The 25,820-nt window shown below is 44.8% G+C and overlaps 1 protein-coding gene across 1 annotated transcript; it reads right to left on the reverse strand.

Moving 5' to 3' along the window:
- SLC10A2 (solute carrier family 10 member 2) lies at positions 1,281–21,259 on the reverse strand. The gene is given in 6 exon segments (NM_001244463.1): positions 1,281–1,600; positions 4,425–4,582; positions 7,522–7,697; positions 9,500–9,588; positions 13,952–14,070; positions 20,785–21,259. Coding segments are annotated over 6 exon segments (1,047 nt in total). The 5' UTR covers positions 21,162–21,259; the 3' UTR covers positions 1,281–1,472.

A 25,820-nucleotide genomic window follows, 5' to 3' on the forward strand; every position in this document is an offset into this window, starting at 1 on the left:
TTGAATATATCTGTCTAATGATGAAAGACTTGGAGGCCTTCTTCAATTGTAAATGTGAGCCTGGTATTAAAAGAAGCATCAATGTTACGACATTCAAAGGCAGACTCCCTCCTCATCCTGTGTTGCAAGAGCCAAGTTAAAAGCTGAAGTTCATGTTCCTGAAAGGCTGAGGGTCAAGAGCAGGACCTGAACACACACCAACCAAATGCCAAAGGCCCTTGGAAGCCAAAACACTTGAAAGGGAATCTATGAGGCAGTGAACATGTCCACACAGAAAATGGAACTGGGAGTTCCCGTTGTGGCTCGGTGGTAATGAACCTGACTATGAACCATGAGGCTGTGGGTTTGATCCCGGCCTCCCTCAGTGGGTTAAGGATCTGGTGTTGCCATATGCTGTGGTGTAGGCAGCAGCTGTAGCTCCGATTCAAACCCCAGCCTGGGTGCGGCCTTAGAAAGCAGAAAAAAAAAAGGGGGGGAACGAAACCACTACCAACAGAATTAAGAATGGGCCACATCTTGCTGAGGAATGAGGAACAGGAGATTAATTTAGACCTATAATTGAGACCCTAACCCTTGGCCAGTTGTTTCTCCTTGGCCATAAAATATTGTCCACTTCCTCTTGTTAGACCTCCCAGCATCTGAGAGACTCCCTTGGCGATGCTCTTCCCACTTCTGGGCCCTGGACTTGCCCTCTTCTTTCTCAAACACAGTTTAATATCACTCCCCCGCCTCTGTCCCCGGCTCCCTGATGTCATTCTCACCGCTACTTACGTCTGCGCATCTAATTGACTCGAGTCTTGCATTTCAAGCACATTTCTGTTATTTGGGCTCTTGCACGTACTCCCCATGACCTCCTGTGGAACAGAGGTCACCCACTAGAGCCGTCGTGTTTCTTCCAATACTTCTGCTGTCTTTGTGCCTCCTGCCACCTCCTCGCTCTATGAGGCCTACTGTGGGGGCTTCGTGTGAACCGAACAGCTGTCATACTAGCCCACATGGGCCTGCGTCCTACAGGCAAGGCTCAGAACGTCTCTCTCCAGGCCTTGAAGAGCTCTGCCAAATTCAAGTTCTGTTTTCCTAAAAGAGTGTGGTGAACGCCATTGGACTTGCAAGGCTGAGCAATTGATGTACGAAAAATCCCTGGTGAGTTCTGGGCTCGATTCTCATTTGGTTATTAAATTCTCAGTGTTTCCTCTGTCAGCTTTAGTCTGAGGTCTGAGGATATTATTTTTTTTGGGGGGGGCATATTCAAAGACAGTACATAAGTATATATAAGTGTATATGTATAAATATTTGTCATATTAAAGATTTGAACTTCCAGTCACTTGGTACCCAAACCAGTACATGGATTCAATTCAAACTTAACATTTTCACTTTCACTTTTTCCTGCCCAGTGTCCCAACAAAGCAAATAATTAAATCCTGTGGCAGTGGAAGCAGTCTTTGGAATTCTTCTTTTTGGTCTACTGCTGTTTACTTTTCATCTGGTTGAAATCCTTCGTTTGCCTTTTGGAATGATGACTTGGGGTCGGGTTCGTTGTCTTTGCCCTCTGGAAATTCCACCTTGTTTTTACCATACCATTTCCTGTATACCGCGTATACTAGAAAACAATACACAGCAGGTTAAACAAACTTCATAGCAAGAAACTGCCGACTTACTTTGGACAGTGATTCTAATTGAGGGGGAAAAAGAGCAGGAGGCAGTCTGCGGTTTCTGGAGGCTGGAGGCTGTTTTAGAGAGCACGATCCCTCTTCCTGTGACAACGAATCTTCATGCTAAGAGAGGTGACTGCACTTTTGGAAGACCCAGCTTACAGCCAGGGGATGTTTGCCCAAGTGACCTCTGCAGGCTTCAGCCCTGCAGGCGCTCCTTCCCAATAACCACAACAGCAAGCTTTTCTTCTCTCCCTCTGTTCTCTCCCTCCCATCTCCCAGTTATTTCCTAGTCCTTGACAGATAAGCTGCAAGCTAAGTGGAAGGGCAGAGCCTGGTCTAAGGATCTGTGTGGGAGAACTTGAACTAGAATCGCTGTGTCTCCCTGCCTTCATTCTCTCATTCCCTTGACGGGGGAGCCTTGCCCGCTGGGTGATCAGCTTTCCCCTCTCCCACGAAGCTGCAGGTCCCTGGTGGCCACATATTTTTGAGGTCAGCTCACCCAGACTGACTGGCCTGCAGCTTATGTGTGTTATATGTGTGCAAATTGTACACCCAGGAAGCAGTGGAGAGGGGTGGAATTAACAAGCCCCCTTGGCCACAGTTTTGAGCCATATTTTCTCATTAAGCTTTATCTATCATAAAAGTGCTATTTTGTTTTATTATCTAAATACTTTTTTTCCCCTCCTACTTCTCATCTGGCTCCAACATCAACACACAGAGAGAAGATGTTATTTGTTGGAACCCTTGGATTCCAACAGCTCATATTTACAATTGGTATAGTAATACTATCCTCTCATAGGGCAGGTGTGATCATACATGAGATTAAGTAGTTCGGTGCCTGGCACAGCCCTGGGGAAGCAGGAGGTGCTCAGTAAACACTCACTCACATGAGGATACACTGAGAGAGACAACAGGCTGCTCCCAAGATCTTAGTATGTCAAGGTTGGCATCTCCTTGGATGGTCCCGGCACTTCTACTAATATATTAGTTTTGAGGCCACTGAGCTATTGACTCTTTTGAACTGAGTTTGTGGTTAATTAAAAGTATCCTAGAACTTTTATTACAAACTGTTTTGAGTTGGGAATGCCTCAACTTATCACTGATTTTCTTTCATCAAACTGTTTACTGCCCATCCTTCGTTCTTTCCTTCTTCCCTCTCTCCTTCTCTTCCTTCTCTCCCCTCCTTGTTTCAGAAACTATTCAGACTGCACATCCTTTCACCAAGCGATGTCTCCCAGCACTGCTTATCCTTAGGAGAGATGTCTCCTTGTTTTCGTTCTTGCTGTTAAAACTATGAGAAAGTATAAGGCGAAGAGCCTGGCCCAATTTTCCATTATTCCTTCAACTTAGCCGGTCCTTTTAGATTAGTTATTTAACTGGCAAATCGACTTAATTGTTCTGTATCACCAGCCTACTTCCCTTGGCTCGTCTAGTCGACTCCACTAGTAGTTCTTTGGGAAAATCCCACAGTGCACCAGATTGACTCCATCTCCATCATACTGGAAAACAAGGTAATCAGGCCATGGAGCCTCTCTCCTGCACCAGCGATGAGTCAGTGGAACGTTTCTAATGGGTCCAGAGAGTCCTGTACCAGAAAGGAAAACTCTGCTTCGAGAATGGCATTCGAGACCATAGCCCAGAGAACCACCAGCTCCCGAGGGCCAGCTGAATACTTACTGGAGCTAAGCGAGAAAGCAAACCCCAGCCTAGACAAAACTACACCTCGGGTCATTGTATCACTTGAGTTACGTGATTTTGTTCATTCCCCTTCCCTGTATGATCCCTGTTACAATGCTTCGAGACTTTAAAAAAAAAGGTTCTTCATTAAGCCCAGAATTTGAAAATAAAGGTTAAATATCACCAGTCCTCAAAAGCAAAATGTAGACAAAAGTGTGCAGTAGGTGAAGGCCAGCAGGTGGCAGGTACCAGTGGCTCAAAGCTGCGTGGTACATCAGGGTCAAATGAAAACTTAAGTTTGCTGTTCCTAATACATGTTTGCTTTAACTGTTTCAATTATATGGCTAGTAAAATAATACAAAATATGGATACACATATTTAAATGTATATACATACACATATTTATATGTATATACATACACATATATGTAAACACATATATGCACATACACATATATACATACACATAGATGTGTACATATATACTTACATACATACATATACTTGTATGTATGTACTTGTGTGTATATATACACACCCACACACCCACACGCACACACATATATCTGTCTTCAAATATAACTTAGCCAGATAAGTATCTTTTCTATACCAGTTTTCTGATAAACATTCTATATATACTAAGCATATTAAGATGATGTTTTGAGAAAAATGACCAGTTCAGGGTTCCTGGGAGCAGGTAGAGGGGCCCCACCATAAAATGGTCCCAACCATTTTATTTATAAAATTATTTATAAAATGGTCCCAACCATTTTATTGGTTAATATGCCTCTGTAATTACTGAGAAAAAGAACATCTGTGGAGAGAATCAATCTCCATTCCTTTTCACTTAAAATAGCCTCTACTAGACCCTTTTGGTAAAATCGTATTTTTTTTCATTGGCAGTTGGAAAGTCATAATGATATAATGGGTGGTTTTCCCCACCCATTTATTCCACTGCCAGAAAAAAGGAATTTGATTTAATTTTTAAAATTCACTACCGGAAACAGGGGAATTAAAACATGCCATCTTAGCAACTCCGGGGCTTCTCAGAGAAGAACAGTACAGGGAAATGTGGTGATCAGTGTTCCTTACTTCCTACAAATACTCCTGCCAGAAAGAGCTGGAAGACGCTGTAGATGAGGGGGAAGGTGAACACGAGGTTCAGCTCCTCGGGGGTGAAGGAGAGCTGGACGATGGTGGAGCACAGCTGCGTGTTCTGCATCCCGGTTTCCAGAGCAACCGTTCGGCACCTGAAAGGCACGATCAGAGAACCTACGTTTTTATTGCTTTGTTTTGGGCGTCGTTGTGTTGCTTTGTCATTGTATTACATTAAAGGCAGATATGAACAGAGAAAACCAACTCATGGTTACCAAAGGGGCTAGAGGGAGCTGTGTGGGGAGGGACAAATTAGGAGTTTGGGATTAACCAACACACACTACTATGTATAAAATAGATAACCAACCAGGACCTACTATATAGCACAGGAAAATCTACTCAGTATCTTGTTAATAACCTATAGTGGAAAAGAATCTGAAAAAGAATATATATGTGTGTGTGTGTATAACTGAATTACTTTGCTGTACAGTTGAAACTAACACAACATTTTAAATAAATCATACTTCAATTTAAATCGTTTTCCTCCGGAAAAAAAAAGCAGATATGAGAATAAGTACACATGCATGCATGCATACAGGTATCTGCTTTTAATGTATCTGTTTACAATGTAGCTATTTATATTAAACAGATGTGTAACTTATTAATATATTATTAGATGATATAATGTAATACACATCTTTTCTCTCTTTCTCTCTACATATACATAGACAAAACCTTGAGCTAGTCACCTTATGATTGTTATGATAATGAGACCATGGCTATAAACCTCTATAAGAGTTACAAGCCTTATATAAATAAAAGCCACTATTATTGTTTTCTCCTTTTCACATTAAAAAAATGGGAGATTAGGAGTTCTCTTGTGGCACAGTGGGTTAAAGATCCGGTGTTGCCACTGCAGTGGCTCCAGTCGCTGCTGTGGCGTGGGTTCCATCCCTGGCCGGGAAATTCCACGTGTTATGGGTGCATGACCAAAAAGAAAAAAAAAATCAGAGATCATAATTTTCTTTTTGTTTAAGAACAAATAACACCAGCTTATTTTGGCTCTGAGCAGTGAAAGGTATCTATGTCATCTGTTTCTATAAGTGCGTGTGTATATACATATATATACATACACACACACATAGTATTTATACTATATTTAATATATTTTATAGTGTATATAATATATTTATTAATACATGATATATACTTATTAAATATAATCAAATCATTCATATATTTAGTAATAAAATAAAATTTATACAATAAAATTATATATTGAATAAATACATATATAGTAAAATCAGATATATTTATGTGTGTGCATGTGTGTATATATTCATTTATTTATTTAAATTTTAAAAAATATGAAAGCAGGCTCATTTATATCTGTGTTCCATAACTGGCAGAGTGGATGCATTTCACTCTTCAGTTAAGTCCTTGCTAACTGTGCAAAGCACAGAGCGGGTGCTGAGAAAACACTCAAGACAGAGTATTTGCTATAGTTGTTTTATTTGTTAAATTGGTTTTGTTCTTCTCAGCAAATCTTTTTTTTTTTAAATTGAAGTATAGTTGATTTACAATATTGTGTTAGTTTCAGGTGTAGAGCAAAGTGATTCAGTTATACATAAATACATGTATGTGTATGTATATATCGATATACTTTTTGTTCTGTTCTTTTCCATTATAGTTTATTAGAAGATACTGAATATAGTTCCCTGTGCTGTATAGCAGGTGTTTGTTTTTTTCATTTTTAAATTTTTGTTATTTTAAAAATTTTTAATGATTTTTATTTTTTTCCATGATTTTTATTTTTTTCCATGATTTTTATTTTTTTCCATGGTTTACAGTGTTCTGTCCATTTTCTACCATACAGCAAGGTGACCCAGTCACACATACACATACATATTCCTTTTTCTCACATTATCATGCTCCATCATAAGTGACTAGATAAAGTTCCCAGTGCTATACAGCAGGATCTCATTGCTTATCCTTTCCAAAGGTAACAGTTTGCACCTATTATGTTGTTTTAAAATTTGATTAAAAAATAAATGTGCAAGGTAGGCATCACCAGCCCCATTCTACAGATGAGAAAGTCAGAGGAAAAGTAAATGCCTGGCCTGGGTCCCACAGCAGGTGCATGTTGGGTCATCCTGACTCACATCACACCCTTCTCACTGCTCATGTCTCTCATCTTGTCCCAACCTCATCCGTACCAGCTCCTGCACCTGCTTCTCTGCCTGCCTGTTGCTTCTGATTTGTTAGGAAGAAAGGAAATGTCTTTCCCTTGCACCAAGCCATGCATGCTAAGACAAGTTCTGCACTTTTTGAGTCATGAGTTCATCCTGTTTCTGGCTGGAGGAATCCTTCTATATGATAAGGCCAACCTGAGTGTTTTTGTTGAAGTCACTTTGCTTAGAGAATAAGACACGTGACAATGGAAGAGCCCAACCTGCACGGGGTGGGGAATGGTCTGGGAGAATCTGGACTAAAAAGAGGCAGTCAGTATTTTCTTTCTGGGGACTTGTATAATTTAGGAATGAATAAGTCTACTTCAAATGATGTATTCAGAAATAGGGTGAATGTTATTACAGGTGAGAGACTTTGAATTTGTCATTTGGTATTTATAGCTGTTATGGGTTGAATTGTATCTTCCCAAATGCCTATGCTAAAGTCCTAACCTTCGGTACTTCAGACTGTGACCTTATTAGGAAATAGGGTCCCTGAAGATATAGTAAGTTAAGACAAGGTTATTCGAATGCACCATAATTCAGCATGATCTGTGTCCTTACGAAAAGGGGAAACTTGGACACAGACACCTGCATAAAAGGAAGGCAGCATGAAGAGAAATAGGTAGAAGATGCCCATCCACCAGCCGAAGAGAGAAGCCTGGAACAGGTATCTACCCTCTTATCCCACAGGAAGGACCAGTCCTGCTGCCATTGACTTTGGACATCTGACCTCCAGAGCGAGGAGACAAATCTCTATTGTTTAAGCCACTGGGCTTGTGGTACTTTGTTACAGTGGCCCTAGCAAATGAACATAGCAGCTATTATAGAAGAAAATTCATAGTCTGATTTATCAAACACCATACCTGTCCCAGGACTGACCAGCTAGTCTAGCCAGAAAAAAGCCTAGGGAGTAACCGGCCAAAGGAAATATGGTTCCTATAATCCAGAGTTTGGGCTCGATGATCCAGGCACTCTGGTATAGCACTCCTCCGATCACAGCTATGAGCACGATGAGCAGGGCGCCTGTGATGGATCCAACCTGGAAGAAAGGCAGGAGCAGATGCAGAAATCATGTGTCAAAGCAAATTCAACTGTATTCATCAGAGAAGATGCCTAGGCATCTCTTTGCCTCTGGGGAAGTGAGAATAAGTGACCTCTCTGTGTCCTCACCTGATGGCTGTGGTCGGACCCACCAGAATCATTGGTGCTTGTCCCATGTTTCAATTTTTTGTTTCTTTTCTGGCTGCTCTGTGGCATATGGAGTTCCCAGGCTCAGCATCGGATCCTAGCCGAAGTTGCGACCTACCCCACAGCTGCAGCAACTCGGGGTCCTTTAACCCACTGCATCAGGCCAGGGATTGAACCTACATCCTGCCACTACAAAGATGCTGCCAATCCCATTGTGCCACAGTGGGAACTCCCCACATTTCTTTTTTTTTTTTTGTCTTTTTGCTATTTCTTGGGCCCCTCCCTCGGCATATGGAGGTTCCCAGGCTAGGGGTCTAATCGGAGCTGTAGCCACCAGCCTACGCCAGAGCCACAGCAATGCGGGATCCGAGCCGTGTCTGCGACCTACACCACAGCTCACTGCAACGCCAGATCGTTAACCCACTGAGCAAGGGCAGGGATCGAACCCGCAACCTCATGGTTCCTAGTCGGATTCGTTAACCACTGCGCCATGACGGGAACTCCCCCACATTTCAATTTTTAAGATTAACAGGACACAGAGTGTCTTTGCTTGGTTAGCCTGAAGAGGATGTTTTAGCCAATTATCCTTGTCAGAGAGGAAGAAAACCTGCTCCAATGAGAACTAGAAGACCTGCCTTCCAGATTCAGCTCCTCCTGCCCTCCTTCCTTTGGTAAATCATGACACCTCTCTGAGTCTTAGTTTTTTTTAATCAGTCATTGAAGATGAAATCTTACCCCAGTCACCTTTTATTTTTATTAATTTAATTAAAATTTTTTTGGCCATGTCCATGGTGTGAGGAAGTTCTCAGGCCAGGGATCAAAGCTGTGCCACAGCAGGTACGTGAGCCACAGCAGTGACAATGCTAGATCCTGCATGCACGCAGTCCCCAGGGAACTCCCCCAGTCACCTTTTATGATTGCTATGATAGTGAGAAAACAGAGAAAAAATTCTCTACAGGTTAAAAAGGCACAGGCAAGCAAAAGCCACTATTATCGTGTTCTCCTTTTCACATTAAAAAAATTTGGAGATTACAGCTTTTTTTTTTCTTGGTCCAGAGAAACAAAGAATACCAAGTGGCTTATTCTGCGCCCTGAGGAAGGGAATCTGTCCCTGTCTATATTTCTGTATTGTCCATCTCCACTCCATCTCCATCTCATCTGGTTAGAATACGGTTGGTAAAAGGAAACGAATAGTTATTAATTCCATATCACCATTTGTATATAGTTATATTATTTTTATGTCTATCTATCTGTGTAGCGGTCTATCTATCTACTGATGGCCAGACACTGAATGGGTTCTATGGAGACAGGAATGAGAAAGCTATGGTCTCTTTTCTTAGCTGTCTAGATGTATTTTATAACACAAACCCACCTAACAGAGATAAAGGCAAAGTGCTGTGGGCTACAGAGTAGAAAAGCCAAGAGGTGAAGTTTGAATTGGGTCTCTCAAGGGGGGGGTGAGAAGCTTGCCGTGTGGATGGGACAGGGTGGGGTGTTCTAGAAGACTGGGCTGAATGTCGAATAATCTAAAGACCCACTGGAAGGGGCTTTATCCTATGGTGAGAAAAGTCAGTTTGGCAGATGGAGAGATCCACCAATGCCAGGCACACCGTGGAGCAGCTGACCGAGCTGCCTGTGACACGAGACACTTACCTTAAGTATGATCTTGGCCTGACGTGGCCATTTGTGATTAACAAATATTCCGATGGACACAGGAACAATAAGAGCGACCAAAGATATGCCTAAAGGTGACAGAGAGCCATTGATCAACAGAACACGTAGTACAGGCAAGAGGCAAACAAAAGAGTAAGCATCCTGAAAAAGGTCTAAGTTCTAAATCAGGCTCCCTTTTTGCATATCTGAATCAAAATTTAAAAAAGAAACTTCCTGCTGTATCGTCCAGGGAACTATATTCAGTCACTTGTGATAGAACACGTTATAAGATAAGATGAGAAAAAGAATGTATATATATGTGTGACTGGGTCACTTTGCTGTTCAGCAGAAAGTGACAGAACAGTGGAAATTGACTACACTTTAATAAAAAAAAATGTAAAAAGAAACAAACAAAACTCCCTCCCACTTTATCCGCTCCAGGAAATAATTCAATATGGCTGGTGGAAAATTGATAATATTGATGATACAAGTCCATTCCCTAAATCCCAGATTAATTTTTTAGAGTTCCTGACACTGCCAATCAACATCTTTTTGTTTCAGTTTGCCAGTATCTTGGTTTATTGGACTGTGGGATCATTCTATCCTAGGAAAAACACCTTTTCAAAGTGTGTGTGTGTGTGTGTGTGTGTGTGTGTGTTCTTGGAGTGTACAAAGATGATATTTTACACCTGTCTGTTACTTTATGGTAGTAGAAACCAAAAAAAAAAAAAAAAAAGTTCAAAATTCTCCAGGCATTCTGTGGGCTAATGACTTCTGTTAAGCCTGACTTGGGTTATTCAAATCTGCAGCAGAGAGGTGAGAGAACAGGTTGAAAAGCACGCCTTAAATTTTCCATGAGATAATATATTTGGCGACCTCTCATGTAATTATAATTCTTTGCGGGAACGTGGTCACCCAGCCAGATAAAAGAGTCATCCTTCAATTTCCCCGTGTTAAATTTACTGCTGTTCTCCTGGCATGCGGTTTGTTTCTCCACATTATTTAACACGCATTTGTCCCATCACTGCTTTTATATAATATGGCACCAACGACTTCTAACGTCTCATGGGCTGTTTCTTTTTCAAACATCCTTTTCGAGCAGTAGGAGAAAGTGGCATCGAATAATGAAATTCTGAGAGCGGATGTTGTTGGGTATTGGAGTAGATTGAACTAGGACTGGGAATGGATTCTGGATTCCAGGGCAGTAAATATCAATTTAAAATGAATATAATAGTGATGAAAACATAATATCTTTGTTGCCTTCTGGCCCTCCTGGCAATATAAGGGTCGGCGATTACTTTTTCTCAGAAAGTACTCAGTGGGATTAAGTAATAGCTAAGGGTACCAAGAGTAGGAAAAGAAAAAAGAGGGGGGGTAGACAGAGTAAGGAGAAAACGATGGAACAAAGGAAATAAAAGGGTCCCTGATGGGTATGCTGATAAGAGCTCCCAGCAAAACATCTCCTTTGGGTATCCCTACCTCCTGCCACTTTGTGGGGAGACCCTCCCTCGAGTCTTCAGCCTCGTCCCTAGACTGTGTGAAGTTCATAGGTTTTAAAGGAAAACCATCTTGATACAAATGGGTTGTGCTGTGGTCGCTTAGATCTGGGTTCAATGTGATTGGAATGTGAGCTGCTAGGTTTTGGTAATGGACTTGCAATGTGTGGGCTCAGTGAAAAGGCAGCCCAGCCCCCAGGTCTGGCCCCTTTTTGCTGCGTCTTTATCTCTCTGGGGCAGCCCAAGGCTGCAGGATAAACACACAAGCAGGACGGCTGCCAAAGTCCAGGGCCGAATTGCATTTTCTCTCTTGACCAGATGAGATGGGATAAAGTTTTTCCAAGCCTCCAAGTTGGCTGGAAAAGACACTCTCTGCCCTTTGTCCCACTCAGCGTGTGTGACTCCTGCCTGGAGGGGTGGGTTGTTGTAATTCTTTACTCCCCAGCAGGCCAGAGATTTGTGTTCCTTATTCTCCATGTGCCTGAGCTCCCTGTGGCAAGTGCCTGGCTATTTCGACGAGAAAGCATCTCATCATGGCACTGCTTGAACCATAACTTGGTCCTTAATCAAGTTTACACGGCCGGCACAAGAGGCAAGGAAGGAGGGAAGGAAAGAGAGTGGAGAACAGAGGCACCTGGTGGAACTCAGAGCCAGGCCTCCTTGGAGCACAACCTCATTCGCACACTGAAAACTGTGCGCATCTCTGAGCCTGGGACTCCGCATTGTGCAGTGCCTTATGACAGAATTATGTCTGTCTCATGGTGCCATTGTGCGAATCGGATGGTGGTGAAGTGGATCCGTGGTTCGTGGTCCTGACATGCTCCAGGGCAGGGGAGGGAGGAAGAGGAGCAGAACTGGCTGCAGGTGTTTGCAGTGGTACCAGCTGTGCAAACTGCTTCCTTCTCTGTCCAGATGTCATTATCTGAAGGGGCTCAGCAGGTGTTCATTGAATTATCAGAACCTAGTGAGCCCCACATGAAAGCTGGGCCAAACAGCCCTGTCCACGGAGCAGAGTGGAGAGCAGACTGGAGGGCTATTTCCAGCTCTCTGGTCATCTTGGACAAATTAAACACATACCCTGAGCCTTAACTGCCTCGTTGAAAAAGTAGTGATAACATCTTGTGAGTTAATCAGGTTGTTTATTTTCTACATTAAAAAATAGCAAGAAGGTTGGATTGGAAAATAGGCCTGGGCAAAATGGTGAACAAGCAGAATTAATATCTTTGTTTTGTCAAACTCTTGCTTTAAAAAAAATGTATCTTTTCCTCTTCTTTACTGTCTCTTTCTATTTCCTTTTTTCTTTTCTTTTTGCCCTTTATGCCTTGTATGATGACCTCTTTCTCCTTTGAGATACAAAACTCTTTCTCACTTTCTCTTCCTCTCAAAATTTATATTCAAGGAGGTGCTATCAGTCATTCACACTGTAGTTAGAATTTCTCAATACTGCCATGGGCATTTTCCAGAGGAGAATATTTTAAGTCTTAACTTTTTTTTCTTATGCCAACAAGTTGTATAGAATTAAAACTCCTTATTTAGCATTCAGATGCTTTGAGAGGCCTATGGTGTATTCCACTCAAGGAAACTGCACTCTTCAAGTTGAAGGAAGGTGTCCTCCAAGGGGGCAGACTAAGAGTTAGCAGCACCAGGCACAGGCAGGTGGCTGTACAGGGTCATCCTCAAACCTGCTTACAGGAGATGACATCCAATAGAAAAGAGTTCCCAGGGTCAGTAGAAGGTCCATATGGGGGGAGCTCCTATAATGAGCAAGCTGTGCCCAAAAGACCCCTTTATAGGGGGTGTCGTCCAATGGCCATGGTAGGAACAGAGAGAAAGGAAAGACTGAAAATACTGCAACACGGATTGTCCCCAGTGAGTATTCCAAAGTTTGTTCTAATTCAGTTGTGTGGACCCTGAGCAATATTTTTATCACAGAAGCAATCTTAGTAATAGAAGTGGTATGAGATGCCATCCCATCCACCTTCCCATGCCAACAGGACTCCTTCTTACAGACATCTTTCTGAGCCACCATTTCATCTTTGCTTACGTGCTTCTTTGCACAGGATGCTGCCTCTTTTGAGGCAGCTCATCAGGGAACCACTTGTCCCCAAAGTCAGCTGAGAAAGGACTGGTTAGCATGTCACAGACCTGGTGATTGGTACTGATGTGCTAGTTAACCCACATCTCACGCTTTATGAGCATCGCTCCAGGGGGAGGCCTGGTTGGGGTTAGAGCAAGAACTGCTTGGACTTGATCCTCCCTTGATGCCATGTTCCACCAGCAACTTGATCTCCCACCATTAATTAGTTCTCCCAGAAACAGACAAAAAAAGAAGCCCTTTGGGTTTGGGGGGGAACATCCGGTAGCTGAAACGAGTGCAGACAGAGTTACAACTAGCTCATTTGCGCCTGGGGCCTGATACACAGGCTGTGCCCATAGATAGACGTCTAAATGGAGTTATGACCCCCAGGGGAAGGGGAGAAGCCTGGGGTGGAGTGTTTCACCTGGAGGTTTCCCTCCGCCACACTCCTGACTGTTGCCTGGGTGCCCTATTTTGAAATCATTCGTGGGATGCTCTCTGTATTTCTTCCGTTTGCGTGTTGGGGGCGGGGAAACTCGGGTCCCAGGGAAAAAAGCTCAGATCTCGCTGGACTCATGGCACTGGGGGTTAAGGGCGGGACAGAGCTTCAAGTCCGGGCGGCTGTGCTGCAAGTGTGGGGGTCCCTGGGTTGGCCCCTCTACCTGGAGATTTCAATGGAGCACCAACGGGTTCTCCCATGGAGTCAGGGTTTGGAATTCAGTCTTCAAACCCTCATTCGCATGCAGGCCAGGTTTGTCCTGAAACCCTAATTGGGCGCAAACTACCGCTGTGGAGAGGCAAAGACCAGCTGGGTCCAAGCCCCGCCTGGGGACCCAGCCAGGGAGGAGCAGCGCGAGATCTGGCGGAGGAGAGACTTACCTATGTTATCAAAGGGAATGACGATCATTCCAGAGTTGACCCACAGTTTGGTATAGATTAAGAGGCACAGCGGCATCATTCCCAGAGCCAGCACCGTGGAGCATGTGGTCATGCTGATGCTGAAAGGAAACCGGCAGGTTGATTCGGCCACCTGGGTTCTCCAGGGGAGAAGCTGGTCCATTTTTCAGGTCACGATTAGCACGTCCCGCCAGAGACTCACTCTACCAGCCGCACCATCCGCCCTGATGGGCAGGGAGAGACCCGGGTCCGGGTCTGTGCAGGCCCCGCCCCCGCCCCGCCCCTCCAGGGGTCTGGAAGGGGGGGTGCTGGGGGACAATATGGGGACGTCTGTATTTGGTGTCTTTCCACTTTGTCTTGGGCCATCTCTCCCTCCCCATGGGTTCTCAAGGATCAGAGAAGACGTTTCATGACTGTTTAAACTCATTGTGAAACAGGGTACTAGGTGCTTGGACGTGCCCACCCCGCAAGGGGCAGCACACACGTTTACACCGGCCAAGACTTCAGGGACTTGGCCGTGTCTGTTCAGCTCAGGGTGAGAGGGGCCTCCACGACCCCTGGAGGAGGAGGCTTGTCCAAGGGAGGATGCCTCAGTGTCTCTTCTTAAAGCAGCAAATTATTCCCAAACACCCGTAGCTTGAGAAAAGGGAGAGGAAGCTGACTTCAAAAAACCAAAGAGAAAGTTCCTGTGGTGGCGCAGTGGTTAATGAATCCGACTAAGGACCACGAGGTTGTGGTTCGATTCCTACCCTTGCTCAGCAGGTTAAGGATCCAGCGTTGCCGTGAGCTGTGGTGTAGGTTGCAGACGCGGCTCGGATCCCACGTTGTTGTGGCTCTGGCGTAGGCCGGTGGCTTACAGCTCAGATTCGACCCCTAGCCTGGGAACCTCCATATGCCTCGGGAGCGGCCCTAGAAAAGGCAAAAAGACAAAAAAAAGAAAAAAAAAGAAAAAACAACCCAAAGAAAATGCCCTGCATGCGGGGTGGGCCTGGGTTTTAGTTTAAGAAATGCGGCAAATGGTTTTGAGCAGAAACAGGGGCCTATATTTCTGAGAGCAGCAGTGTTTGAGGGAGCAGCCCTGGCTGGGTAGGTGGATTTGGTGTTGGAAGTGGGCCATGTGGAACGCCGTTCAGCCCTGCCTCAGGGGATGAAGGAGCCGTTTGGGCTCTTCTGGTCCCTGCAAAGTGCCCTCTGCACAGGGCCCCATTCTCTTCCTGGGGGACAGAACCCATAAATGCTGGGCTGGACACTGTCTGGCTTGGAAGCAGGCGTGGCCACCTGTGTGACCCTGGCTCATTTCCTTGACTTCTCTTTGTCAGCTTCCTCATCTGTGGCATGAAGACCTTACTGCGGCCACCTCGTAGGCTGTGAGGACAAAGGGACCCAACAAGAGGCCAGGACTTAGAATAAGGAAGGTGCTCATTACAAGCCACTTCCTGCATTATCTGTCCAGCCATTGTGTGTGTGTGTGTGTGTGTGTGTGTGTGTGTGTTGTGTTCCAGCATAATACAGAATCCGAAAACTAGAGAGATGTTTCTGAAAGTCCCTTTCTCTAATCCCTATATCACTGAGACTATCAGAGTAGTAATTTCTTAAAGGTATTATATGTGGATTTCAAGGAAAATATTAAATTATTTACACCACCTGCCTCCCCTCCCCCACCAAAACCCTCCAAATCCCCCAAAACTCCCAATCACCCCACACGTTGCTAAGGAAAACAGCTGGAGATGAGGAAGTGTGTTTCAGTGCATCAAACTAAGCAGAGTTTTGGTAAAATAAAGGAGGTGGCAATGTTTATCAGGGGCTTAACTTCTCCAATAATCCTTTTTTCAAAACCAGAATGATCTCACTTAAAACACATTGAAAGGATTTTGAAAAAAGCACTTGTTTTAGTAGAGTTAAAATAGTGTAACAATAACCAATGCTGGGGATGTATATAAAGCATTTCCAAGACGTTCAGTCTCTAATGGTGACAGGTTAACTTAATTCAGATACAAAATAGGGTGCTAAAGGCAGAGTCCCATGCCAGAGTAATACATTGTTATAAATGGTGCTTTGTCCTCTGTAGAATTAAAATACTGGAGTTTGTAAATGATTTTCCCCTCTCTCTCTTCCTTTGCCATTCTCTTTTTTATCTTTTATTTGAACAAATAAATTAGGAAGAATTTAAAGTTGTCCCTGCAATAAAGTTACCTTTATTCCAGTGCATCCAGTATGCTCTCTGGAGCAGAGATGATGGGAGGAGGGTAGAGAAGGGGCCAGTGTTTACTACCTGGGTCACAGTGAAGAGAAGGCTGAGAATTATTTGTTTTAAACCATGAGCACAACGTTTCGAAGGAAGTCTCTTTGTCTCCTTGTTTTTCTTTCAAATTTCCTTGGGAAAGCTTCAGTTCTGACTCATTGCTAAGACAGTTTATGAAGTTGTACCATGCTTTTGAGTTTGGCGAGAGTAGGTGCTTAGAGGTCACGAGAGGGTATGAGACAGGATTTGGGGAAGGGAATGGCTTAGCTTGCATGGGCCGCCTTGACCATGAGAGGCTGCAGAGGGGCAAGAGAATAGATGGCCAGAACCACTCCAAATGAGATGAAAAATAACCCACAGATAAATAGGGTAAGGCGCAATGTAGGAGAATAATTGGCAAAAGAAAAAAAAGCACTTTACATAAAAAAATCTGAAGTTCCACAAGGAGCATAGAGGTCAACAATGGAAACACTACACCATATGCATTTATATTGGAATAAGAGAAAACATGAACAAACAAACAAACAAAAAATCTCTTGGTCCACACTCTTGCCTTAGCCCTATTAACGGCCAGGGAGAGTGTTTTCCTTCTCTTTTCTTTTTGGAATTAAGAGAAAGCAATAAGTGAAAATTCAGTAAATGCTGAGGAATTTGGTGGAGTCAGTGATAAGGAATGCAAAAGACTGCAATCATATTAGAAGTGAAATACCAAGTTTGAAAGATCAAAAGAAGTGTATACAGGTGGCGCCAGAGAGTGGAGACGTGATGAGTGATAGAAGTAGTGTTGAACAAAGGTTAAGCGTCTGGCCAGGGATAAGTGGCTAGGTCTAGATTCGGATTCTGACTCTCACCTCCATCAAGGTTATGAGCCTTCATTTTATCCTCCATCCAATGCAGAAAATAACAGTAGCAACATCAGAGGATTAGCCTGAGGATTAAAATAATACACTGTGTGTGGCTCACTGCAGTGTCTACTAAATGTGAGCTAGTAAATAAAAAGCAATGCTGCAGAGAGAAACAAGGCTTGGTTTCTCAGAGGAGAGGTAAAGGGACATTCAGAGAGGGCTGGATTAGTTCTAAGGCGCTGGACACTTATGTGGTTGAACCGGGAGGAACTGCTTTGAATTTGTGATAAAGCAGAGGGTCAGGGATCCTGAACAACTAAAATAACAGGGAACACACAGCTGGCAGGAGAAAAATGTAACATTTGGGAAAAGAGCAAAGGATGTGGTAGGAAAGTCTAGAAACTTAAATCTAGAAAATAATGAAAGAATAAGTCTAGAAAATAATAAAAGGGAGTGGTGACACAGCAGAGCAGTGAAGGAACTAGGGGAACAGAGGGAAGGATGCAGAGGCAGGGGTTCCCCCAAGAAGCCAAAGAGGAAAATCGGAAGGAAAATTCTTGTGTGTCTGACCGAGGTCATGGCTACGAAAGGAGAGCTTCAAAACAGGGATTGTTTGGGGGCTGGAGCCGGCATGGCAGGTGGGAGCCTCTGTGGTCCCTAAACTACAGGCCTGGGCCACCAGGAAATACACCAAAATGTCACTTTCATTTCTCCCTGAAACACTGTCCACAACGCACTGTCCCAAAGATCCCTGTTCACTGGCCAGATTCCCACAACATTTGTCTAGGTGGGAGGGGTCCGAGCAGGAGCTGGAATATTGCCTGCTGTAGTTCAGTGAGCAGAGATTCCATTAGCAAGGTCTGCTATTTTGTTGTGTGTGTGTGTGTGTGTGTGTGTGTGTGTAGGTCACTAGAGACTGCAAAATGCATTGGTTTCCCAGGTTTTGGAAGAGAGGATAGCATGAGGGGGAAATGATTGGGTTTCCTCCCGGAACCACACCCAGGAAAGTCAAAGTCAGAGGGAGTTGTTTTGCCAGGCTTAGGTGGTATCTGCTGAACGAGTGCCGCATCGTCTTGGTATAAACAGTCTATCTTGTCTGCTATGGCTACAGCTCAAGTGGAAACAGGGAAGGTCAAGTTTAAGAGGACAGAAGTGGAAATAGAAGGGCACGTGGGATTGTATCTAAAGAAATCATCATCAGACTTTAGTTATCCAGCGCTTACTGCAGAAGAAAGAAAAAGTATTAGAAAATGGTTTCCCAGGAGCTGAGCTGTTACTCTTCCTTTGCTTTAAAGATGCATTTCAACAGCTTTTGCTCTCACATGTGGGATGCATAATGGCATCATCTTCGTAATGGCATGGTTTAACCTCCTTGCCATGGTTATGGGTTATTACGAGAAACATTATAACTCGTTCCACGACCGCAAAGCACTGTCCCCTGGCTGATGTGCTTGCTGAGCCACCTGTTCCTAACTTAAGTAAGCAGTGCAGAGCTGCTGTGCGTTGTGAGTTGTCTTCTTTCCTTTGGAGGCATTTTGGTCTTTTCTCTTGAGGTCTGGTTTATGGGACCGCGTGCGGCTGTGGGATACCTGTCTAATACCTTGCTCTCCCCACCTCATCCTGGTGCCAGGAAATAGCGCAGCAGAGCTTGAGAGTCGGGAGAGTAAGTGGGTCCTGCGGGAGGAACGTCTGTGAGCTGCAGTGAGATTTACTTTGGGTGGGCAGCGTCTTTGATCGGAGCCTGTCGGAGTTCTGGATGGGAGAGGTTGCCAGAGAGGTGACTATGGAACTGGACGGGGTGGATGTTAATCGCAAGACAGGAGATCTAGGGAACGCGCACTTTCTAGAATGAAAATTAGACATTTTCAATGTCATATGTCCTACCGTAGGATTATTTTTTTTCCTCCCTTTTTAAGCCGCTCTGGGGCATATAGAGTTCCTGGGCCAGGGATCACTCAGATCTGAGCCACAGATGCAACCTACGCCTCAGCTACTAGAACGTGCTCTGACCTGCTGAAGGATTCATCTGCACTGATTCAGCCGGCTGCTCCCACCAAGCTTTCAAATTCTACTTTTGGGTCTTCTTAATATTTTTATTTCTTACGGGACTTGGTGTGCGAGGGAGACAAGATTACATTATCATCTTCTGTTGCCAGAGAAATTAGATTTCCTTAAAAACCACAGGAAAGGGGTAACATGGAGCTTTTAGATTAGGTTGCTACAGTTTCAGGTCACAGAAGGGAATCCGTCCCAGGAACCAATCAACCCAGCTGCACGCACCCTTTTCTGTCTTACAGAATTGATGACACATGTGGCATTACGTTGAGGTACCAGAGACTTCTGTTTTCTTAAGAGAGTTACAAATATTATGTAAAAGCTGTTTGGTGGCAAGTCCTGTATTTAATTCAGTCCCCCCCCCCCCCCCGCCCTGACTCACTTGTAAAATTCTCATCTCTGTGCCCACATCCAGGTCAAACTAAGCTGCAATCCAGACGGCCTTACTGGTCTATGGTGGTTCATAGATTAACCAAACCCAAGCATCACACTGCCCTTGGCTCCCCACAGGCCTCTCCTTAGGGGAAAAAACACCCACTGCAGGGCAGAGATGGTATTTCCTTACGTGAAAAAGATGTAATGTGAGGATATAGCATTTGTATGGCTTTTCTAAAGCTTCTGGAGAAATCAAGACCAGCTGAGGTGGCGGGCTCTCGGTTGGGTCGACCCGGAATCGAGTTTTAGATTTTTTGCCGTGGCTACATTTCTACATTGTGACCTTCTTTCTGCTGAGCGAAGTAGCTGGTGATGGACAGAGCCCACGGCTTCTACCATCTAGTATTTAATCAGCACGCGTTACATTGACACTGGGCTGGTTTGCAGAAATGCATACCTTTCACAGGAAATGAGGAATGGTGAGGTAGGGAAAAAGACACTTGTCTATTCAACTGGGGGCATGAAAATGCTCCGTCTCCTCACATTAATGCTTCATCTTATTTCTATTAGTTTTTTTTTTTTTCTTTCCAGTGCTAGTTCAGACTGGCACAGGATGGATTGGGCAAACGCTGCAATTTAGATTACTCTGTGGGAAGCAGAGAAACCATTTTCTGTTTATTTTATAGAAAGGTAAGAGTAATATTTTAAAAAGCTGTTTTGTTTTTTTTTTTTTTCCCCCGTTTAATGCCAGTAGAAGCAAAGCATATGTACAAATTCTTTCTTAGGCTTCGGTACCAAGAAAAAGCTTGTCCAAAAAAACTGGCTGTGTTTGGTCATTGTCACATCCTAGGATCTAATGGTTAACAAACAATTTAGTTACTTAGTTTCATGACTGCATCCAGAGCTCTTTCTCCCCACAAAGAAAGTTGTTTGTTGTTGTTGTTGTTTTCTTTGTTTCTAATGCCAACAAAGAAAACTTTCTCATATGCCGCTTGTGGCTTGGAAGGGATTTCTATTTTCACAAAAACCTTGACTCTTTGCCCAAAGATAAATAGCAATTATACAACTCTTTGTTAACGGAGTTAGACTTCAAAGCACAAACACAAAAGAGAACCCCTAAATTTGCATAGCCAAGCGGCTGTGCAGGAAGGAGAGAGAGTGAAAGTCACTCCTGTTTCATTCCTTAGTTGGACCCCCCCCAGATCAAATGGCAGATCAGAGGGACAATCACCGTGGCATAGGCTCTGGAGCAGATTAATTCAATGGGATTGCAGGATTTGGAGGTTTAGATGTCCTACCTCAGATCCATGTCGCCATCAACCCAGTAGGCCAAGATGTTGGAGGAAGTGCCTCCTGGACAGCATCCCATTATGATCACCACCACGGCTTGGACAGGGAGGATGTCAAAAGCCACTGATAGGATGAACCCCGTGAGAGGCATGATTCCAAACTGGCAGAGGAAGCCAATACATATGCCCCACGGCCGCTTTACGTGCCCCAGGAACTTCTTGATTTCCACGTTACACCCCATGGAGAACATCACCAGGGCCAGGAGGGAGGTCAGCACGGTGCTCAGGACCGTGCTTAGAATGGCGTTGAAGTTGCTCTCGGGTACCACGCAGGACGAGCCATTGCAGACCGTCGCATTGGCCAAACAGACCCCTGAATTATCCATCCCTGGGTTTTCTGCTCAAATGCTCACGGAAGTCCAGCTGGAGCACCGGCCCTCTGCTCCTCTCTAAGTCAATCCTGTCGGCTCCAGCCGCATCAAACTTTTAAACCCGTCCTCAACATGTGTCACCTGGCGTTTCCTTCAAAAGCCACCTCAGAGAGCCAATAAAAGAGCAGAACTGCTCATATGTCAGTTTCCAGAGGTAACATTACAACACAGCACCAGTCATGGAATCATAAAAGTCTTGCCAAATTATTGGTCCAGACAGAGACTTCTAATTAATCATTTATTGGCATGATAACGAACCGTGCCATATAAAAAGAGCTCGTGTTAATGTTTAATGCTGGGGAGCTTTTTGTTAAATCCTTTCAGTTAAGTGACCAACTCAGACCATTACAGAACATTGGAGGGGTTAAGCCCTGGGAAAGCATGCATGTCTCATCCCCTTGAAATGAGGGGTGGGGTTGGGTTCTAAGAAGTCCATTGCCTTGGGACAGGTCAGATGAACAATTAGTATCAGACTCTAAGCTGGAGCCCAGGAGTCTTACTTCCTCCCATGATAGGGAAGTTTTCCTACTGTACATCTGTCTGTGTTTTTGGTCTCTAGTGTCTCTGGTTAAAGAAGATTTAAGTTGGAGAAACTTGTAGGGTCTTGAGCAAACCTATGGGAAGGTAACACGTAGGCAGAGGGGGTGTTGTCTGTGTTGTCTGGTGGGAAGGCGGCCAGGGGAACCCCGCTCAGTTATTCACAGTCTCCATAGTAACAAAATGCTTCATAGCAAGGGCGACAATACAATTATTTGCAGCGATGAACCTCAGAGGCTGAGGTCAAAGGGACGGGAGCTCTTTGTGCTTGAAGTCCGGAATTGAAGTAGAGATCTTTGGGGGGAGGCAGGCGATCTGAAGTTCTGAGGGAGGCTGATTTTTTTATATGTCAAATGGTCAAACTTAGGGGCAGGATGCTGTACTTATCATACAGGGAAGGTGAGAAAGAGGTAGAAGAGAGATCTTTCCTATTTTCGGGAGTTTATAATCCAATTAGTGGGTTAGGATGCAGCGTTAGGATGAAATTGAGTGTTCTGATCGATTCACAGCTTATAGGACAAACAAATTCTTATTCAATTTAATCATCTTAAGTAGAATTAGCCTCCCCTTTTACAGGAGAGGACTTGAAGGTTGAGGAAATTAAGTGCTTGCTTGCTTGCTTTCCTTCCTTCCTTCCTTCCTTCCTTCTTTCTTTCTCTTTTTTTGCTTTTTGGGATCGCACCTGCTGCGTATGGAATTACCAGGCTAGCAGTCGAATCAGAGCTATAGCTGCCAGCCTTCGCCATAGCCACAGCCACAGCATCATGGGATCCAAGCTGTGTCTGCGACCTCCACCACAGCGCACGGCAACGCTGGATCTTTAACCCACTGAGTGAGGTCAGGAATCGAACCCGCATCCTCATGGATACTAGTTGGATTTGTTTCCACTGCACCACAGTGGGAATTCCTCAAATGAAGTGCTTTATTCAAGGTTATCCAGCAGATAACTGGAAATACTGAAACTCTGTTTGGCTTGGAGGAGATAGAGAGAAATATCTTAGAAAAGAGCTTCTCAAAACTCAGGAATCCGACCCCCACCCCGGGGAGGGGGGCGGTCCTGTTAAAATGCAGATTCTGATTCTGGAGATATGGGGAGGACGCAGGAGTCTGCTTTTCAGACAAGCTTGCAATTCACAGTGAATGCTGATCCAGGGACCTCACTTGGAGTATCAGGTCTTAGGATGCCAACAACAGGGGGAGGATAGTTGCACCCAAGCTGGTGAAAACTCAACTTCCTGGCCACTTCTTTCCGAAGAATTTATTGAAAACAGCGTTTACAGAGCCACTCAATGTGGAAAAGTCGGCTCTTTCCTAACTTGAGAAAATCTGAGCTGTGGGCGGTGGGTGGGCTGCCAAGCAGAAGAGTCGAGGGATTGAATCAGAATTCCCAGCTGCTGGGGACTGAGATGCTGGGAAATCCCTGAGCCACATCCTGCAAGGGTGACAGTGACACCCTCACTGCTGGTGCGGGCCTTGTCCCCAGAGTGCTCCTCATCAGCTGTCCTGCTCTGCTCCTGCCTTCCTTGTGTGGTGGGGAGTGGGGAGGGAGGGCTGCCATCAGTCTGCCTGGCTGCCTGCATCAGCCTTCCCTCTCCCAGAGCTAAATGATTAGCTATCTCATTCCTATCAGGGCTCCCCTCCCACTCCTAGGTGTGGAATGACTTGGCCCTGCCCGGCTGGCTCATTCAGAGCATCTCCTGGCCTCTGGTGCACGTCTTGGCTCATGGGCCAGCCAGCCAAGTGCAGATGAGCTGAAAGCGCCCCCTGCTGCTGCACCTTGGCACCTACAGTGCTGGCTCTTCTCCCTCTGGCCCGGGTGGGAGTGGGGGGGGGGTCCCCCGTGCAGAGCTGCCAGTCATGAACTTGACATCTACACAGGGTCAATCAGCTCTCCAAGTGGCTGCCCTGCTCTAGCCTCCAACATCCAGAGAATCTGACAGCTAGCCCGGGACCTACCTGCAAACCGCCTCTTTTATTTCAACAGTTCTGGTCTGGAGAGGGAAGCAGGGGTCCTGTGGGTTGGCAGGAAGGATTAGGATGTTTCCCAGGCTGGGCTTCATGTTCTGGCCATGCCTGGGGTTGCCAGGTGAAAGCTGTGCTGAGCCTTTGGTCCACAGGAGAGAAAGAGAAGAGAGAGAAAGATCAGAACAAAGCTCTTCTCAAATTTCAGACGACTTGCTAAGGAGATTCGAGGCTCCCAGAGGCAGAATGCTTTGCATATAGACAACTTGCAAATGAGCAGTCTGTTTGACTAGACAGAGTGCTACAGTTCTGGTTAAAAAAAATGTGCCAATGCATTTCTAATTTTCACATTGTTTTTACATAAATTTGCACATTAGGCTCGAGAGGCCTTCTATTCAAGTATGGGAGTGATTCACAATTAATTAATACCCTTAACTATGGCTGCATTCAGATTCAGGCATCAGACTGGGATGAATAGGAAAGAGCGAAATTTGAAAAAAATCATTCGCTTTAATTACGACTCGAGTTGGGGAACAGGTGCACACCTGAGTGGGCCATCAGGAGGTTGGGGCTCCATTTCCATTGTCATCTTTCTCAATCTTTTCTGCTCAGTGTCCTCATGCCCCAGGCTTGGATACCGGTAGTCTTCAAGAAGCCAGCAGCAGGGTTCTGTTCCTGGCCTCCTGGGTGGAGAAACAGAAGGTTGTAGGTCGGTTAGGCTGCTCAGGCTTCTCTTTGGTTCCAGTGTATTGCTTTGGAGGAATGTGAGTTTCATAGCTTTTCAAGGGGTTTGCTCTGAAGTTTATATGGGAAAAGATGAGCCTTCTGTTTCTTACTGTGTTTCATCAGGTTGGCTTTCTTCAGATCACCAGATCTTTGGGGACTTGAGAGCTTCTGATAGACAGCTCCCTCTGAGTGAAATGGCCTCTCCTTTGTCCCGTCGTTTCCTAAGGACTGAGCTTTTATGGAACCTGAAGTTAGAGATATGATTTAGAGTCTCCACTGACCCTCTTTGAGGCAAAAATACCCTGGGGAGACCAGCCCGTGAATGACTAAGCTGTGCACGCATCTTTGTGGCATTAAAGGCAAAAGGCAGGAGTCCCCACTGGGGCTCGTGGGTTAGGAACCCAACTCGTCTTCCTGAGGATGCATGTTTGATCCCTGGCCTCGCTCACTGGGATTCTTAGATCTGGACCTTCCATATGCTACAGGTGCAGCTATAAAAAGAGAAAAAGTAAAACAAATAAAATTGGGGGGACAGTGTGATATGGGTCACTTAGTGTTTGATACAAACTCTGTGTCCAAATGGATCCAAGGGTCTGAGGAAAAATTTTTTCTCAAAAAAGGGGATGATACCCCTAAGTCTTCCACATCTGCCTGTGTGACGTGAGTATGTGACCTAATTCCTCTCAGCCTCGGTCACGTCATCTGCACACTGGGGTTGGTGAGACCTTCCTCACCAGGCCATAGACTGTCATTCTCTCTTATAGGGTCAGAGCCTTCCTATCCGAACTGGACAGGTGATCATTTAATCATTCGGGACCCTGGCAATCCTCTCCAAGAAGCCAAATGCTCTTTAATCTATAGATGGTGTAAAAATTTATAGGGAGTGAAGAATTGAGGCGTGGAGACGATGAAACCATTCTTGGAAATTATTCCTCTGCCTTTCAGCCAGGCCTTGATGGTGTGAGCTCAGGGTGGAAACATCAGAGACTCTGGCTCAGGGAGGGAGACAAGGTGCCTGTTGTTTTAAAGAGAAGGCCGATGTTCAAGTTTAGCACCGTTGTGAAAATACTTAATTCGAAATGAGACCCCAGAAATGTGTGGTCTCACAGTGTTAGAGCCTGGAAGTCCACGGTCAAGGTGTCCTTGGGTTTGGTTTCTTCCGAGGCCTCTCTCCTTGTCTTTCTATGTCTCCGTATGGCCTTTTCTCTCTAGGTAGGTCCCTCTGGTTTCTCCTTTGGGGTCCAAATTTCCTCTAATAAGGACTCCAGAGAGAGTGGATTAGGACCTCATTCAACCCAATCACTTCCTGAAAGACCTAATGTCTAAATATAGTTACATTATGAGGTTCTGGGGGTTAGGACCTCAACATGCAAGTTGGAAGTGGGGAGA

The sequence above is a fragment of the Sus scrofa genome, chromosome 11, assembly GCF_000003025.6.
Source record: "Sus scrofa isolate TJ Tabasco breed Duroc chromosome 11, Sscrofa11.1, whole genome shotgun sequence".
In the NCBI taxonomy this organism is placed as follows: Eukaryota; Metazoa; Chordata; class Mammalia; order Artiodactyla; family Suidae; genus Sus; species Sus scrofa.